This window comes from Hypomesus transpacificus, chromosome 25 (genome assembly GCF_021917145.1).
Source record: "Hypomesus transpacificus isolate Combined female chromosome 25, fHypTra1, whole genome shotgun sequence".
Lineage (NCBI taxonomy): Eukaryota > Metazoa > Chordata > Actinopteri > Osmeriformes > Osmeridae > Hypomesus > Hypomesus transpacificus.
In genome coordinates, this window is record NC_061084.1 from 1,110,278 (window position 1) to 1,127,364 (window position 17,087).

At 47.2% G+C, this 17,087-nt stretch overlaps 4 protein-coding genes across 10 annotated transcripts in view; all 4 read right to left on the reverse strand.

The window, feature by feature from the left end:
- Positions 1–4,390, reverse strand: part of ehbp1l1a (EH domain binding protein 1-like 1a) — a 30,483-nt gene extending 26,093 nt beyond the window's left edge. The window contains exons 1-2 of one of the 7 annotated variants that reach the window (XM_047048868.1): positions 3,846–4,376; positions 253–310 (exon numbers count right to left, since the gene is read on the reverse strand). In XM_047048868.1, coding sequence (XP_046904824.1) covers positions 253–310; positions 3,846–3,949 — 162 coding nt within the window. In that variant the 5' untranslated portion in view covers positions 3,950–4,376. Of the gene's footprint in view, positions 1–252; positions 311–3,845 lie in introns of all 7 variants that reach the window. The other 6 variants (XM_047048874.1, XM_047048875.1, XM_047048866.1 and 3 more) reach the window with 6 other exon arrangements.
- A 3,237-nt stretch (positions 4,391–7,627) lies between these two features.
- kcnk7 (potassium channel, subfamily K, member 7) lies at positions 7,628–9,547 on the reverse strand. Its single transcript, XM_047048976.1, has 3 exons — positions 9,100–9,547; positions 8,521–8,916; positions 7,628–8,373 (listed from the first exon to the last, which is right to left on the reverse strand). Exons 1-3 carry the CDS (start codon positions 9,491–9,493, stop codon positions 8,033–8,035), a joined length of 1,131 nt encoding a protein of 376 aa, XP_046904932.1. The 5' UTR covers positions 9,494–9,547; the 3' UTR covers positions 7,628–8,032.
- Positions 9,548–9,643: 96 nt separating this feature from the next.
- Positions 9,644–13,749, reverse strand: taf6l (TAF6-like RNA polymerase II, p300/CBP-associated factor (PCAF)-associated factor). The gene is made up of 12 exons (XM_047048975.1): positions 13,655–13,749; positions 13,064–13,254; positions 12,891–12,977; positions 12,621–12,771; positions 12,460–12,510; positions 12,274–12,368; positions 11,907–11,981; positions 11,586–11,806; positions 11,315–11,447; positions 11,081–11,209; positions 10,498–10,976; positions 9,644–10,334 (listed from the first exon to the last, which is right to left on the reverse strand). The coding sequence occupies exons 2-12, from the start codon at positions 13,208–13,210 to the stop codon at positions 9,998–10,000; spliced, it is 1,905 nt and encodes a 634-aa protein (XP_046904931.1). The 5' UTR covers positions 13,211–13,254; positions 13,655–13,749; the 3' UTR covers positions 9,644–9,997.
- Positions 13,750–14,786: 1,037 nt separating this feature from the next.
- cth1 (cysteine three histidine 1) lies at positions 14,787–16,271 on the reverse strand. Its single transcript, XM_047048791.1, has 2 exons — positions 15,961–16,271; positions 14,787–15,734 (listed from the first exon to the last, which is right to left on the reverse strand). The coding sequence occupies exons 1-2, from the start codon at positions 15,967–15,969 to the stop codon at positions 14,787–14,789; spliced, it is 957 nt and encodes a 318-aa protein (XP_046904747.1). The 5' UTR covers positions 15,970–16,271.
- Positions 16,272–17,087: the final 816 nt, after the last annotated feature.

Sequence of the window (17,087 nt, forward strand, 5' to 3'; positions counted from 1 at the left end):
CCGAAAGGCTCGGGGAGCAGTAACAGGCCCCAATACCACTCAAAATGTTTACACAGTACAATGATGACTAATACGAAGTGGTGGAAGACAGAGAGGAGCCGTGTGTGAAGGAGGAAGGAGGGAAAAGGAGAAGCGGATGGAGGAGGAGACGGAGAGAGTCCAGGGACCACAAGCAGCGCTGGGAAGGCTGAATGGATGAAACATTTCAACTTAAATAAACCCCTGAACCCGATAACCCCATTTACATCATACCTTGGAGGAGTGCCGCCTATTCCTCCTGGTCCAAACCACCCTCAGTTTGTCTGGTTGCCTGAGACGGAATCAAAAACACTTATTATACAGTACGTTCACAATCATCTAGTATGTGTTGTCATCGCCACTGTTGAACAACCATGTGCTGCATGAGCACAAACACACATATGTGCACATGAAACACACACATATCTGTACAGTGTTAACTTTCCCATGGGTAATGTACACTTTCCCATGGGTAAAAACACGAGCAGCTACGATATTCATACTACGTGGAAACTTCTGCAGTTCTGACAGGGCTGGCTGCTCAAGTATCCCATTTCTTCAGGGTATGACACGCAAGGACATTATATGGATCGCATGGATACACACGTGCTAGGATTTATTCTATAGGGTCTGGTGCAATTACATTCTGATGCGAGATTATGTTTTGAAAATACATTTGTTGTTTGAGGTTCCCACAGACTTAAGTTCCTCCTATCCCATGTCAGACTATTGAGTGTAAACAAACAAGCACATCTGTCTGCTGAATAAACACGTAGTGATGAGAGGCTTGGTTCTAGAGAGGTGCATCTTGTGACTCCACACACACACACACACACACACGTACACACACACAGGGATAGAGAATTTGCCTGTGGAGTGAAAACATAAACAATCATGTGTTTGTGTGTTTTCCTGTTCATTCGTTCTGGTGTGTGGTATTACAGACACTTCCCCTGCTCTGTGTATGTGTGTGTGTGTGTCTGTGTTTGTCTCCATCATGCCTGAATATGCATCCAAGCTGCTGCTGGCATGAGACACTTTGGCTGGGGCACGTTTGGCTTTTTTTTTTTTCAGTTTTGAGTCCTCAGGGCTTTATTCATGTAGGGCGTGGCCCTAGCAACAAAACAACAGTATACTAAGGATCAACGACCTGCTTGTTACCTGTACCCTAAGTGGGTGGTTGCTAGCCAAACCTTTATTCTTATCAAGACCACCTCAATGCAGGTCGGTCTAGTGCTGTTTGGTCATAATTGTTGTTTCTAAACCACACAACAAAGTCACCCCCACGGGCTTGCCCTATAAAATGTCCTTTCAGGCCAGTACAACCAGACGTAGACAGGCTCTCAAGTTAATCTAATACACTTAGAGGAGATATTGTAATGTTAGGTGTTTTCAGCACATGGGCCCGCAAGCATACGAGGCTGACTAAGTAAGAGCTGGATGGAAGGACAGCGAGAGGGGCTGTGGTAACACTGGGACAGGGCCTCTGGATCATGTTGCACGCCAGTTATAGCAGCTGCCTGGATTGGAGGGAAAGGGCATTCGGAGAAAGCAGTGGGGGCAAGGGGGGGAGACTGGTGGAGACGGAGAGGGGAGGGGGGGGGGGTTTACAGAAATAAACCTGTTGAATACTTAGGTAACTTGTGATACACCTACCACCCTCCACGCTGTGGGCCTAAATGTCACAAAATGAAAGTAGTTTCATTCTTATCCACGCCATCCAACCCTGACGCCCTGTTATGTGTCGCTACGCAAGCTTGCCCAGGTTGTGATGTAGGCTGACGTTGTGTGCATTATGAAAAGACGCTGGGTTAGCGTTTGGGATGTGTCACTGACCCATACTGCCAATAGATATGAGTGGTGCAGTTCAGAAACGGGACATTCTCAACCCCATCATGTGTACAGCGCTGCTGTGTGTTTCAGCATTGGAGAAACACAGACATGCGTCAAGGTTGAACAGGGCATTTCTAACTGATCCACATTTTACACATTCTTACAGACTGAACCAGAACAGCCTAACGCTGTCCACTGTGTGTTTTTCTCTCTCATGACAACAAGCTGTTGGTCTAGTCTGCCCTAGGATGGTTTTCAAATGATGACCTTCTTGATTTACTTGCCCTAAAACTTTCTTTTGTCTTGTTGTTTTGTTTTTTTTACAAAACACTGTGGCCAAGAAACACCTGAGAACCACAAGCAACTCTACCAGGAGACATACCTGTTGTTACACTAACACAGGTAAAGCTAACATTACGCCATGACACAGACTATTCATACAGTATATAGAATGCAGGCCTGTGAATGTGGGCTGTGCGCCATAAAGGATGTCTGAATCACAAGTGTGACAGAAGAAAGGGCACTACATTAGATTCAGGATGACTTCTCTTGGCAATGAGACTGTTATAAACCACGTCAGATCCTGATGGTTCATGATACAGAAAAACCAACCAGGAATTCAAAACATGTTAGCGCTAGCAAAACGAGTTCCTCAAATTGCAGGAAGAAAAGATAAGCACAGCTCCCCTGTGAGCCTGGGCTAGGAGATAGGAGGCCTATGCTAAGAGGACTGTGAGTAATGCTAATGTAATTACTGCTACGCCCACTAGCCATCACCCACAGTTTGACTGAGCACCACAGACTTCTGACAACTGCCTACATACCCTGCCTGCCTGCATGAGGTCTAACCCTATGAACCCAATGCTGGATTTGGTCTGTCTGACTGTGTGTGTGCATTCCCATGAATGCACTCGGATACGAGTCAGCGGTCATATGCAGGACTTCATCCGATTCAGTGATTTAATCAGCGCATTAAGGCTTCACGTACACTGCTCTCTCAGTTCGGCCGTCCAATACATGACTAATCGACTGCCTTGTCCAATGAAGTCCACCATGTTAGCTTGAGATATGTTTGTTTCAGAAGTTCCAGAAACGCATGAAAGCTAAGCATAGATTGGAACCCTTCGGAACTGCACAGGATACTACAATACTTCCCATCTGTTGATACTGTAAGGGGTGTAGGTTTGTTTTCATATGTGGGTAGGACAGCTTTTTAACTACTGAGTATGCAACCCTCAAAATATATATATATCTTAATTAAAAGTGGGGGCACAGAGTTGCTATTTTCAAAAAGTGTATTATGTCAAATGTATGATGAAACCTACACCTCTGTGAGCTTCTGTGACTTGGAATTGGAAGTAACATGGCCCTGACCCTGGTTTGGACAAAACAAGGTATGTCACGGCAACAGCATTGCTATTGCTTCTCAGCGAGACCTTTGGGGGGGAAGACACCCATGTACTGTATGTAACATAAGTAGCTACATGCTGTGTGCATGTGCTTCAATGATTGTACTGAAGATAGGGACGTTCATCGTCGCCTCAGACACCTGCTGCAGGCTTTAAACCATGTTGACACCTCACAAATGTCTCGCTACCAACAAAAAAAAGGTCTCCGAGTCCCTCGGAGTTTCATCCAGCCAGGTGATAATTAGGATGGGAACATGCTAAAGAGTACCTATATAGCCGGTAAATGCGGAAGTGGGCACATACAAGAGCGGCACGCCTTCACCAAAATCGATAGGTCACTGTAATATTGCAGTGTAATAAATCATGGAGAAAAATGTTGCTACTAAGGCTACTACATTTGAAGTATATCGAGTCAAATAGCCTTTAATAAAATAAGCAATTGTATCAACTCAAATCTGCAGTTTATTTTTCCAAATACGAAACTAAAACTGACTTTATTCTGAATCAAAAAGCTACTCACGGTGACAAATATTGTGACTAGCATTATTTTTTTACATCTTGATAGTCTGAGGAGTCCATTCTTACCATTTATTAGTGCATTCTATCATCAGCTCTTGAAAAGACGCCGCAAACTGGAACTTCGAGGCTTTCTTGCCGACTCGTTGTAGTCTTTTCCAAACCGAAGTCATATTTTACGTTAAAAAATTCTCAAGTACTTTATAAGAAACATCAGTTAAAATCCACACAGCTGTATTCTGTCCTCCTCCTCATAGCCTACTTTCTTTTTTAAGAAGACAGATAGCACTTCTCCGCCTGTAGCGCGAGTGCGTCGATGTCCCAATGACTGCAGTGTTCACATGTCGCAAATGTCAAACTGCAAAACAAATGCACGCGGCGACAGATCTTCACAGCAACAGCCCAACTCCACGCAGCTGTAATACTTGTGTAATCAAACACAGTTTTGCATAGGCTACAATGATTTACACCCTAGTCACTGTTGATTCATGCTTCAATTCAAGTGTTTTTGTTGAAGAAATGTCGATGATTAGTTGATAACAGGAAAGCCCATTTTGTCCTTCTTTCTTGGCTTGCTTTGCCAGTGCGGTTGAAGAGGGGAGGGCGAGGATGGGAAGCAATTCATCTTTCAGAGTCCCAAATGCACTGGGGGGCAGGGTTGCATGCGAAATTCAACATAACATGTACACATTGGGTTTAAAACACAAGGACATGATATCAACAGATGTTTCAGAATGATCCCATTTGCAATGTCAGAGTAGCATATAGCCTACTACTGAAAGCCTGTCAGTCAGTGAAGGGGACTTTTCCAGTTTACGCCAGCGTTTATTTATAATCGGTGGCCGACAGATACTAGCAGCTGGGGAGGTTTGAGCTCTGAGAAAGACAGTATCACACTGTCCTTTCTAACTGCCTGTCCAGTTCTTACTAATATATAACATATCTATAGATATATAACCATCTAAAATGATGTCTGATCATATCAGCATGCAGCACTCAAAATACATGTTTATTTAGGTTTCATTTAAATATGTGGGTTTATTATGTGGGCACCAGTGTCCAGATTGGGCAGGTGTTGTTTAGTACATCATTTGTACTGTTTGTGCTCAGTTCCCTGTTAAAAGTGATGCTCCTAAATCTCCCTTCTATGGACGTAACCTCCTTTGTCTGTGCAAGCACATCCTCCCTTTCAGCAGTTGGACCAAGCAGGGTTGCAGCTGGGAAACAGCTGGATTTGGGTGGGAGAATAAAGGAAGAAATAAGGACGAATGGAAGGGGGTCGGCACACCAGGGAAAACCAAGTCCTCTTTTAACTGGTCATTTGCCAAAAGTCCATTAAGACGTGGTTATGTTTATCACAGAAACTATTATTGGAATGGCATTTCTCTGCCTTGTAAGTACACATTGTACAGATACTTGTGTACAGAACCTTCCAGAAAAGGAATCTGGAAAGTTACACATAATAAAGAAAGAAAATGTATACATTGAGATTCTTTCAAGTCCAGCTAGTCCCACTAAAGAACATGCCGGATGATTAGTATAGTATACGATGTCCTACTATTCCAACAACCCACAGAGGTTGTTGGGATGTTGGTAAAAGCCTGGAGATTGGGGTCACAATCAGTTCGAAGATATGACCTCGAGGGAAACTCCAAAAGGATGACCTGCCCATACATCAATTTGAGGGAACGCACACCTGACAAGCTGCTCAAACAATAACAGACTATTCTAGCCAGGCAAAGTGTTCCGGTTACTTAACTTAGTCCAGACTCTGGTATGTAGTCAGCCAGACAGGCGAGCATACATCTCTCTAATTGACACCTTTGTAGGTGTTGTTTCTTTTAGAGGAAGAAATCTTTCAGCAACAATCTACTTCCTGTCGGTTGACCACCCATTGGTTCTTACTGCTTCCTGTTTTCCTCAGAGGGTGAGTGACTGCCACCTGGGTTAGAGGATGTGTGTGTGTGTGTTGAGTGGTGGGGCACTTGAGGGCAGTGCTGTAAATCTAACATACAATGATGGATGAGCCAAAATGGCGGAAGAAAACAAGTTGCTTTCACCAATGAGTGACTAATCATCCTCCGATAAGGATACATAAGGTCTCATTGTGTGATGGTATAAGATTAATGTGTGTTATGTTTTAGTCACAATGGTAGTTCAAAGCATCCTGTCAAACTGTAAATAAGGTCACTCAATGGTGGGAGTCGTCTCTCCCTTTCAAATTCAGCACCATTACTCACACGCTCAAAACTCAAGCTGGAAATCAAGCATGCAAACTGAAAACATCGAGGACGGAGGCAAAACAGAGTTTTTAAACTGAAAAAAGGCCACAACGTGTCGTCTCTTGAGAGGACGTGTGGAGATGCTTGACTGGTCGGCAGAGTTCAGAGCGTCCTCACCAACACAGTCTCTCATAGTCCCCCGACCTTGATACACATTGTGTATATATATATATATATATAGTTTGTGCATTGTGTATATATATATATATAGACACGCTCAGCTACACACCTGCCCTCTGTCCATCAAAACCACAGAACAAGACAGCCAACGAGAACCCGGACACACTCTCAAGGAAACGTTATCAAGGTCACGCCAATGTGGCAACGCGCAAAGCTTTTTCGAAAGACCCGGTCTTCTATGTACAATCACTACCATCATTGTTAATCCTTAATTTTAATCAAAAGACCATCTATTTAAGCACTGAGAAATAGTACATCCCATCTGAACATGGCTCTGGCTTGACCTTTGGCCTTTGAATGTGGTACTATAAATCACAGGCATAGTCTATTGCTTGTCAATAATGTGAGGATATGTCAACATCTAGCCACTGATCCTGGCTAATGGAGCTAGGTGATCCAGTGACTTGGCAGGGATGCCCCTACTCTGTCAAAGTGACAGATTCTCCAACTGGTCCTAGGTCCCATGTGACCCCTCAGCTGACTGGAGAGGCGACATGGAGACTGTGTGTGTGGGTGTGTGTGTGAGCAGCTTTAACATGCCACTTAGGTACACGCACGCCTGTCATGATGACTTACCTCACAGATGACCTGGTTGACCATCTGACCGGGCTGTCCACTTCACAGTTGAAACTGGATTTGAGGAGATTAAACCTTCGACTCAGCTATACACAAAAAAGGACTGACTGGATAACTGATATGTACAAACTAGATACATTTAGCATGACTTAAAAACATCTCATCAGATGAAATGTTTCTCAATGCATTCAAGTGCATACTGTGTTGACATCCTTTCCAAATAATAATTTGTCCCAGCTTTGACGAGCACCAAAATATCTCCAACTCTCCAACTCCCTCCCATCGCTTCAGTGCATTCAGTCGGCTGCATCAAGTCAAAGCATCCTCAGAATGACCTAATAAGCAGCATGACCCAATACGCACTTCTGGGAATGTGTTTACACTGTTTGTGTGTGCCTGCGCTCGTGTGTGTGTGTGTGTAAGGAGGTGCCAGGGCTACCAGTACTGGGCACAGGCTGAGTCATCGTGGCCCAAGTGCCCCTCTCACACAAACACATCCATAGAGGGACAAGAGCAGCAGCTCTGACTAGGGCCACTGTCAAACCACAGAGCTGCACTCCTCTATTGGAACTCCAAGTCAATGATGTGAATGCCGTGGCAATAACTGAGTCTACAACAAGAGCATTGACCACAATGTTATGCTACAAAGTAGCAACCAGCCCATAGGGGCTTGTTACAACGTAGACAGACCAGTGATTATCGTGTTAGCTTGTGTAGACATGGTTAATAGATAATTATATGATTATTTGGCTTGACAAACACACTGCCATAGAACACTGTTATTGTAGCAATCAACTGTATTTTACACTGCAAGAAGGGACAACAATATAACAGGCGCTAACACACACTCGTCTTAACCCCACCCCTGTTATCAAACATGCCCGTACAATGATCTGTTAATGAAAGGGACTGTTAAAAAATTGAACAATCAGACTGACTGCATCAGTAAATAGGACAATTCAGAAAGATTGTTTAGCCTGCCACCTTGTGGTCATCTAAAATATAGATTCCCATCTGCTCCCACCATACATTTGGCACCATAATTGAGGGATAATACATTCAAAAAGGCTTTACTTTCTAAGCTGTTCTCTCAGTATGAATGGAAATCTAATCAAATAGACTGAGTCTGCACTTCAAAACAATAGCCATTGAAGAATGTTAATCAACCCAAAGGAGTTCTAAGACAAAATAGCAGTGCCACTGTCCGGGTGGAGCATATCAGATCTTTGTATCTGGGTCTGGAGAGGAGCTAGACCCAGGCTCGGAGGTGGAGGTAGGGTACTCCAGAGGGGGAGGGTTGGACTGGTCAGGTGAGGGGATTCCTTGCTGCTCCAGGGGGCAGAAGGAGATGGTCGAGATGGGGAGAGAATACTGGGGCTCCTGGTAGGAGCGTCGTGAGGGTCCACAGTCACCACCGAGCACCATCTCGTCCAGGTCCATCCCCCTGAGCTCTCCCTCCCTCGGGCCGGAGAACATCCGGAAAACCGCCTGGACCAGAGGCACCTCCAGGGCCGTGTCCCGGAACGCCAGAAGCACAAGGAGGCCAAACATCAAATAACCTGGGGAGATAACCACCAAAAACCCACAACCAACCCCATAAGGAGACATTTTCACTCAAATCTTACCATAAAGTACATAGATAACAGGCATGATCACATGATCAAGCATGTGGCATTTGGAAATGGGATCTCTCTAGTCTGCCTCACAGGTGGTGAGCAGCTTGAGGGTCTCCCTGGAGCTCCGCTCCCAGGCTGCCCCCGGCGTGTAGCCGCCCTGGCCGATGGTGCTCAGAGTCAGGAAGCAGAAGAACAGCGCGTCCAGGAACCTCCACTCCGTTTCCAGGAAGTAGAAGACCATGGCAGGAAGCAGGAAGAGCACTGTCGCTATGGCGAGGGCCAGCAGGCCGGCGTGGAGCAGCGCCGCCCGGGCGTGGGGCATCCCCCAGTGGGTCTGGAGGTGGCGGACAGGGCTGTGGGTGAGATGGGGCAGCAGGAAGTCGGAGAGGCAGGAAAGGAGGAAGAGGGTGAGGGGAATGCCCAGGGTGCAGTAGAATATACAGAAGAGCTTGGCCTCCTCGGAGATAGGGGTGAAGAAGTCGTACCCTGGAGGAGAGAGGGAGAGGGTGAAAGAGAGAGAGGAAAAAAACAGAAAGCGTCATGCTGATTGGAATCAACAAGGCCCAATCTCGTTTTATCAGACTCTCGGATACATTATCAGCACTATTTTGAAACACAATGCCCTGTAAATGCGAGGGCTCTAGTAAACATCCATAGTTGTCGTCTTACCTGTGGTAGACAGAGTGACAATGACAAAGAACAGAGAGGAGGTGAAATCGTAGTGAAGGTCCTCACTGCTAGCCTCCAGGAGAGATACCCCACGCTGGTCAGTCGACAGCGCCTTTTGGAGCAGGTCGTCTAACTGACTCTCCTTAACGCATCTGTGCCCTTCTAGAAACCTCTCTTTCAGTTCCTGGACTTGGGCTCTCAGGGTCTTCTCCACGGGCATCTCTATGGCCATGAACACCAGCCCACCAAAGAGGGTGAAGAGAACATAGCCGAGAACGAGAAACCAGAAAGACCTGACACGGCAGAAATGCCGACAAGCTTCCAACCAGCGGACCATCGTCGCTTGACTGGCCATCCGGGAGCAGGCTGGAGCCCACTGAAACCAAATAGCCATACTCACATTAACTATTCACCTTTAAATATTTAAGGGACATATCAGTATCCCATTCCTTTAGGGCATGAGAAATCCATTGAGTCAAAACAATAGAAATAAAACAGTGAACAATCGACATGTGCTGATGTTCCAAATGCAGAAGAAAAGATGTAGTGATATTGTAGCACTTTTTATTCCATGAAATGGAATATGTACAGGATTTTACATACACGTGATAGCAAAATAATTGTCAAGATAATGTTGAAGTTGAGCTTTAAAGTATTTTCCTTGCCAACTGCAATTCCACCCACTGGGCCTAATTCCAATATTGAAACATATTCGTCTCCTTCCATACCTCCTTGGGACAAAGGGTTCTCTTCTCAGAAACTGAGCTATTGGCTTACGGGCCGTCTCTTGGTTTCAGTGTCAGTATAAAAGGGCATGAGTCAACAACAAACTGCCGAGTAGCAGCTTGGCCAAATTCCATTTCCCCCCTCTCCAACCACCTCTCACCTCTCTCAGAGCTCAGAGGGGCAGGTGGAGGGAGTAATGGGAACAGGCCCAGCGGCGGACGGGCTTGCCCACCCTGCCGATGACAGGAAGTTTGTGGGCGTAGGCGCGAGGCGGCACGGTGGACAGGGGCTGGGGGCTGAAGCTGGTCTGGAAACGTCGCCCCTGGCAACGGCGGCCCATCTGCCGTCCACCAATGAGGAAGGAGAAGGCAGGGGGCCCGGCCTGGGGCGGGGGGAAGCGGGCTTTGGGGAAGACGTCGCGGGACAGCCCCGCAGAGCGCTGGCCTGGCCTGGAGGAAGAGGAGCGGGAACGCTGGACTGAGGAGGAGGAGGAGGAGCGAGCCAGGGACCTGGATCCAGGAGCACAAAAAAAACAAAAATATGTCTAAAGCGGGAATAGACCATGTCGTAAAAACACGAATCTAAAGATAATCAAGCAAAATCGTGAAGAACTTCAAGACAAGCGGCGCAAACTGAAATGTTCGGAAATCAGAACCACAGATGTGCGTTTACCTCCCAGGGGCAGCCAGGCTGGGTGGAGCCGGCTCCGCCCGAGGACTGCCATCCTGGCGCGGGCTGATGTTCAGGTTGGCCGTCAGCTGCGGCATCTTGCGGGCGGTGTCCGGGTCGGCCGCTGAACCGGACGGCTCTTTCCTCGTGTCGGCAGACAGGGCCGGGGGCGAAGGCGGGCACCCTCCCAGCTCTGGTCCGGTGCTGAACCGGACCGCCAGACTGTCCCCGAAGAAGGAGTACAGCTCTCCGTACATGGCGGGCAGGGGCACAGCCGTCCACTCCTCCCAGGGGCACCCCGCCCCGCCGGCCTGGAGGTGGCTGGCGATGCCCAGGGCGGGCTCTGAGAGGGGCTCGGGAGGGGGGCTGAGCCCAGGGGAGTTCACCCTGAAGCCCATCCCACCACCGGAGCCTGGCTGTGCCGTGTCTGCAGACTGCGATAGGGACAAGGCCTTCATCTTCAGAAGACGCTCCACTGCCACCTAGAGGGGAAGGGAGGGGATTGCTGGTTAACACACGGGTAGTAGAAGGGGTTCGTCCAGTCTTTTACTATTTAAACCACATGAGAGAGATATGTTTTGCTCACCAGGATGGCTCCATAGACCTTGTGTCCGTCTGCTTTGACCTGGGCATTGGACACAGAGTAATCATCCAGTACAGCCTGCAGGTTTGCCCAGTACGCAGGTAGGTGGGGATAGAGCACCCGCTCAACAGCCTACACACACAATAAATAAAACAGAGTTGAAGACATCTGGTACATCACATGTATATATAAAGAACACAGTGTGCAGGGATGACACAGGAGGGATGTGAGTGATACCTTCCAGCCAAGGCCATGGAGCCCCACCACTGCCCCGTAGTGGGAGCACAGGGGGCGGACCGGGTCGGACAGAACCTTCTGGAGGGACAGCAGGATCTGGTGGTACAGACCGCTCACAAGGTCTCCATGGGTCCTATATCCACACAGCCATTCAAACAATGACATTCAGAGGACAGCATCGTCTCCAGGTACCGACTCGCGACACAACTGATCCAGAGTCGAACGTTTAATCTCAGGCTCAAGTCTGCCCCCCTCTGTGTCGCCGTCTCACCAGAAGATGTGGCTGAGGAGCATGGCGGCGTAGTCGCGCAGGGTCCAGTGGTCGTTCAGGGGGTTGATGGAGGCAGCCAGGGGCTCCAGGATGCAGTACATGACGCTGGACACCAGGCTGCGCACGTAGGAGCCCAGGTACAGGTAGGGGTTCTGGACTAGGCTCTTCACCATGTGCAGCAGCCTGTTCAGCTGCTCCAGGTCATGGCTCACCGACTTCACCTGAGGGGAGAGGCAGGAGACAGGGTTGAGGCCAGAGGGAACATTTGATGGAGTGACATGGTGTACGTCTGTGATGTGACGTCTATTCAGTGTAACGTACCCCGCTAATGACGTAGACAAAATACGGCAGAAGGGCGGCGATTTTGGAGTTGGACTGGAGATCCAGCAGAGCCACCTGTGGGAGAAACGGAGGAAATGTTCCAGATCGTTCTTTCAGTCACCTTTTTATTTGAGGTGTGACTCTCAGTCACCTTCGTCGATAGTAACATACTATCAGATGGGGGTCAGATGGCTGGGCGGTTAAGGAGTCGGACTATTAATCAGAAGGTTGCCGGTTCGATTTCCGGCCGTGAAAAATGACGTTGTGTCCTTGGGTAAGGCACTTCACCCTACTTGCCTTAGGGAGAATGTCCCTGTACTTACTGTAAGTCATTCTGGATAAGAGCGTCTGCTAAATGTAAACATACCTTCATGAGGTGAGGGTCCTCTCCGAGGATAGCACGAGTGATCTGTTGGTAATACTTCAGCAAGTCATCCGAGAGAGTCTGCACTGCACTGGGGACTGTCAGGGAGACGAAACAAGTTTAGCTTCTCTCACACACACACAAACACGTCATTCTGAACTGTCTTCAATCATATCTTTAATCTCTTACCAGTTCCTTGTGGCTCCAGGTTGCCTTTCCCATCCAGGTAAGACACATTCACTGGCAAAGCAAACAATAACAGTCAAGCATGAACACTGTTCATGTGACTGTAAGTGATGTGCTGATGCATGCAAAGAGTGAAACCAGTAATGTATATGACTCTTCACTACCTCTAACCATGGTCTCTGCACAACCCTTAGGTATGTTGGTGGCCAGAGCCAGTTCCACCAGATTGATGTCACGGTCCTCCACAAAGAACAGTTCCCCTTCCTTGATGGGACGAAATGGTAAGGAGTCTTGGGCACCATAGCCACAAATAGCCTGGCAGATGACAACAGAGCACAGGAAGTTAGATTCTGACCATGAAAACATACGTGTGGGTGTGGAGACAGCTAGATAAGGTAGGACACAGCAAGATAGACATGTAAATACTCTCTCACCTCCACATTGCTCCAACGCAGTGCTCTGTTGAAGTCTTCAACGGTCAGTTTTCTCCTCTTTGCATGCCTCATGAACTGGGAGCTACTCTGTGCGGGAGCACACAAACACAAAATGTTATTTTCGCGATTTATGGTGTGACATCCATGAGATAGGCATCTCCTGCTGCATTTACCTGTGTGGCTTCCCTAAGCCGATAGCACACATCCTCAGCCAGAAGGGCAGCCACGTCGTCTGTGAGCTCCACTCCAGCACTTTCCGCCATGAGTTTGACAGACTCCCTGGGCACCTCGGCGAAGCGCCTCTCCTCCCGGTCCGCCATGCTCACGGCGCCTTCCCGGTTGACCCGCAGCTCTGCTGAAAGATCTGAAGACAAATAGAAACGATCTTAAGCAAATGGATAGACTTTGCACACTATTATTAGCTGTCTAGACAATTAGTCAACAAAATACCTATCTGAGCTAGGTTATTGCTTTCAAGGTAAAATCGATGGTGCAATGACTCGTTGTAGGCTATAACCAATTTTAAAAATTAAAATATTTTGGTAATGTTAAGATTTGGAAGAAATAGCTGATGTAACTGGTGATCACAGGGGTAGCTAGTATTCGCTAGTAGCCTACATTCCTAAGCAACATTAGCTAGTTAGCTAGAGCTAACTACGTCTAGGACTCACTGTGTGTCTCATAGTTCATTTACAACCCACCCACCACCAAAGTAAACTGAAAGGCCAGATTGTAAGGGGGTATCACACTGATCAATCACTTACCCGCTTAAGTAGTTGAAATTAAATTGGCTGGGAAAATACATTCAAATTGTGCACAGAAGTCTCGCTAGATGTGCACTGTTGACATGTTCCGGATACAGGCTAGGTTTCAGACTCATGATTGGTGCAATCAAATTTCACTCAAACATACGTCCCTTGGTCTCAACCAATCCCTCCACTTGCTAAAAAATAACCCTTCCATCACTGTCCGATCATTCAGTTGCCCGGTGTTGTCGTATCCAACTCCGTGTCCCCATCTGGATTGGTAGATCAGCACTAATTGCTTTTGTGTAGGAAAACAGTTGCTTGGCGACAGGGCAGCGGAGTTGCGAGGCAATTTTGTGTAGATGGCGGAGTCAAATTATCAATAGCCTAATCAGTCATGTTTTTTTTCAATGGCCGCATCCCCTACGCCAAGTTAGCCACGGATGCCCACCTCTGCTGGTGTTTGTACTGCCCTCAAAAAAGGTCACTTGTCGTTAGTCCAACAACCTGGGTAGCACATGAGCGCCAGATGGCAATGTAGAAAGCAGGCAGTTTCTTAAAACACCCCATCCTCCTCCAGCCTGTCACGAATCAAGCATGCCAGGATGTCTGACTGCCTCCATGTTGCCTCTAACAGCTTGGTGAGCGTGCCTTCCAATAGTAGCCTACTGCTTTTTAGACTGGCAAGTTAAAAGCTTTTGTAATGCTCCAAGGTTGATAAGGTGGTGGCTGTGTACATGTCCATCCTGATCAAGGAGGCTGCCTTGAATAAACTTGTCATTTTTCCTTTCAAAACTGACTTGGATTTTTAAACAAATAAAGCAGTGCAACAATAGAATGTTAGGGACTCACTGATTTATTTCAGGCTCATATTAAAATGAAAACATTAAGTTAGCAATATTCATAAATATCAACATTAATATTGTATAAAAAGTATCCATATGTACAAGTTTAAAAAGTCAAATTTACATTTGAACAAATGTTTCTGGGCCTGTGAATTTCAAGAGTATTTAAAAAAAGGTCTGAAATTCTGTGTAAAATACCATCTCATGCAGTAAACTGCTACAAAACAAAAAATGAAGATGCAATGGGTTACAAAATTATAATATTAACTAACCTAATTCATTAATTATCCCTTGCATTAGCATGACTACAGGGCATCAGCCCCCTTATAGATGTGCTCTGACTGTTCCAGCTGTTGCAGACGGAGCGCCAGAGGGAGCAGCAGGTCGTTGAGGTGCTGGCAGGAGAAGGTGAAGGCGTTGTGGGCCATGGGCTGGTCTGCTGGGGAGGTCAGAGGGGAGGAGTCTTCCGGGTCCAGGGGGGATACCAGGTTAGAGGTTGGTGAGGAGCAGGAGGATGAGAACAGGGAGCCTGGAGACAGGGCTCCCCCAGCCAGCTGAAGGGAGCTAGTCTGGCTGTGGTGAGATCCTTTGACGGCACTGGGAAGGCCGTGCTGGAAGCGGCAGCGAGTGCCGTAGAGGCAAAAACCAAAGCTGTTGAAGGTGCGACACAGGGCCCCTCGGGGCCTCCACTCCTGGGACTGGGGCTGTGCCAGGGGCTTGGAGGGGACAGGCAGGGGGCTTCTCTCCTCCTCTGCACTGTCAGAATCTGGGGTGGCACTTCCAGGGCCTTCGACGTGGATGAAGTTGCACCTCGTGCCAAAGGGACACACCCCAAAAGAGACGAAGGTGCGGCAGAGGACGTTTCTGCGTCTGCGGCGGGCCGGGCGTTGCTCCTTTGGGCTGTGGACAAACAGGCAGCGGGTGCCGTAGATGCAGTAGCCCGCCGTGTGGTACGTACGGCACAGCTCAGTCTTGTACTTGGGGTGGCGAGAGGGCACGTGGAGGTCTTGGAGACCATGGGCGAACTGGCAGCGTTGGGCGTACTTGCAGGCGCCAGTCTCAGCGTAGCGGCTGCATAGCTCTGTCTTGTAGCGTGTGGAGCACATCCAGGGGATCAGTGGCGAGGAGGGAGACTCGACCAGGGGCAGGAGCGACTCAGCCAACGACAAGACTTTACCACCCACGGTCTCCTCAGAGAAAAGGCTGTTTACCATCTCCTCCTCAAAGGGAAACATGAGCATGTCATCACTGGTCTGAGAAAAAGACGCATGACAAAAGGATTAGTGTTGGAGGCAGTAGACCATATGTTATAAGAAAATGTTAAGCTGACGGCCATGGCAATGAGACCATGGCTTTATTGTCCCAATATTGTAACAATGGCAAAACTGGCATTCCACATAACCCGCTCCCACACTTGAGAACATCTTAACTACACAACGTAAATTTGTATTTTAAAGCCAGCATGTTCAAACAGCTTACCTCAAACATGATTGCGAGTTGAGGATTAATCACCGGACTGCTTCTTGTTTGTTCGTTATGCCTCTCCAAAAATGCGTCAGGCGCTGTTGTCTGGAGAGAGCAATATAATTAAAAGTAACCCTAATCTACAAGTGTATCGTTAAGAAGCACACACCACGACGTGGACTACACTGCTTTGTTTGGAGTAGCACGCAATTGCCCTCTGTATCAGCCACCTTTTAACTTGACCTAATTCCTACTCCCGCGTTCGCTTTAAAATGAGGATCAGCTGTGCAACGTTGAACGTCAGTGGCTGTACGAATTAACCAATCATGGCCGGAAGGCTAGTAGCCCATTTTATTCGAAGCAAGCCAATCCAGTTATAGGTTCGTAACGTTAATTTGTCGCAAACGTGTATGAAAAGGCCCCTGATCAAATTAGGCATTGTCACGGAAACTCGGAGCACTGGGCTCAATAAACAATGAATGCCTGATTTCAAACGGCAAGCTTACAGGGTACATACACACCTACTTTGTGTCAATTCTCACCCCAATTGCAGGAGAGATAAAGCTCACACCTGAGTGACGTGATAATTAAATACTGTCTGTTAAATAATTAAACGGGGTAATGACATTGGTCTGACGTGATTGAAATAGAAAAAACATTGTAAACCTCCTTCTACCAGCTTGCATAGCTTATTATTCAGTAATTTCAACTATATGTTATATGACATTAAACTAAAAGGTTGCATTAGGTCTCCAACAGGAATAACAAGATGTCCCCATCAGCTTTTGTTCAATGAAAGAACAAACGCGTCAGGAATGTAAAATATAACTAACATTTGTATTATTTGTGACCAAATCTAGAGTTTAATAGAATGAGACAATGACAAAGACAGCCATTATACGACCACAAAGAAAAAAAATCTTTATTTCTTTTCTTATCAAGATACATTAAAGGATACAGAGACATTGGAATAAAAAAACACTTGAGAAAAAAAGTTTTTAATTTTAGCATAATTCTCTCTCCAACTTACAAAATTCTAACCCCTCTCCCCTTGAATGTAGCCCTCTGTCCTGCCTGCCTATCCTAACCCCCCCCCCCCCCCCCCCATCCCAAACCCACCCCTAGAAGGAGAGCAATGTTTA

Bases quoted from the DNA above. Each gene is read 5' to 3' on its own strand.
- taf6l (XM_047048975.1), bottom strand. From the start codon at position 13,210: ATGGCGGACCGGGAGGAGAGGCGCTTCGCCGAGGTGCCCAGGGAGTCT. The intron at 12,772-12,890 runs GTGAGAGAGTAT...GTCATCTGCCAG, and splicing joins TGCGTTGGAGCAATGTGGAG to GCTATTTGTGGCTATGGTGC. The intron at 11,982-12,273 runs GTATGTTTACAT...TTTCTCCCACAG, and splicing joins AGGACCCTCACCTCATGAAG to GTGGCTCTGCTGGATCTCCA.
- kcnk7 (XM_047048976.1), bottom strand. From the start codon at position 9,493: ATGGCTATTTGGTTTCAGTGGGCTCCAGCCTGCTCCCGGATGGCCAGT. The intron at 8,917-9,099 runs GTAAGACGACAA...TCTCTCCTCCAG, and splicing joins TGTCACTCTGTCTACCACAG to GGTACGACTTCTTCACCCCT. The intron at 8,374-8,520 runs GTGAGGCAGACT...TTATCTCCCCAG, and splicing joins CCTCAAGCTGCTCACCACCT to GTTATTTGATGTTTGGCCTC.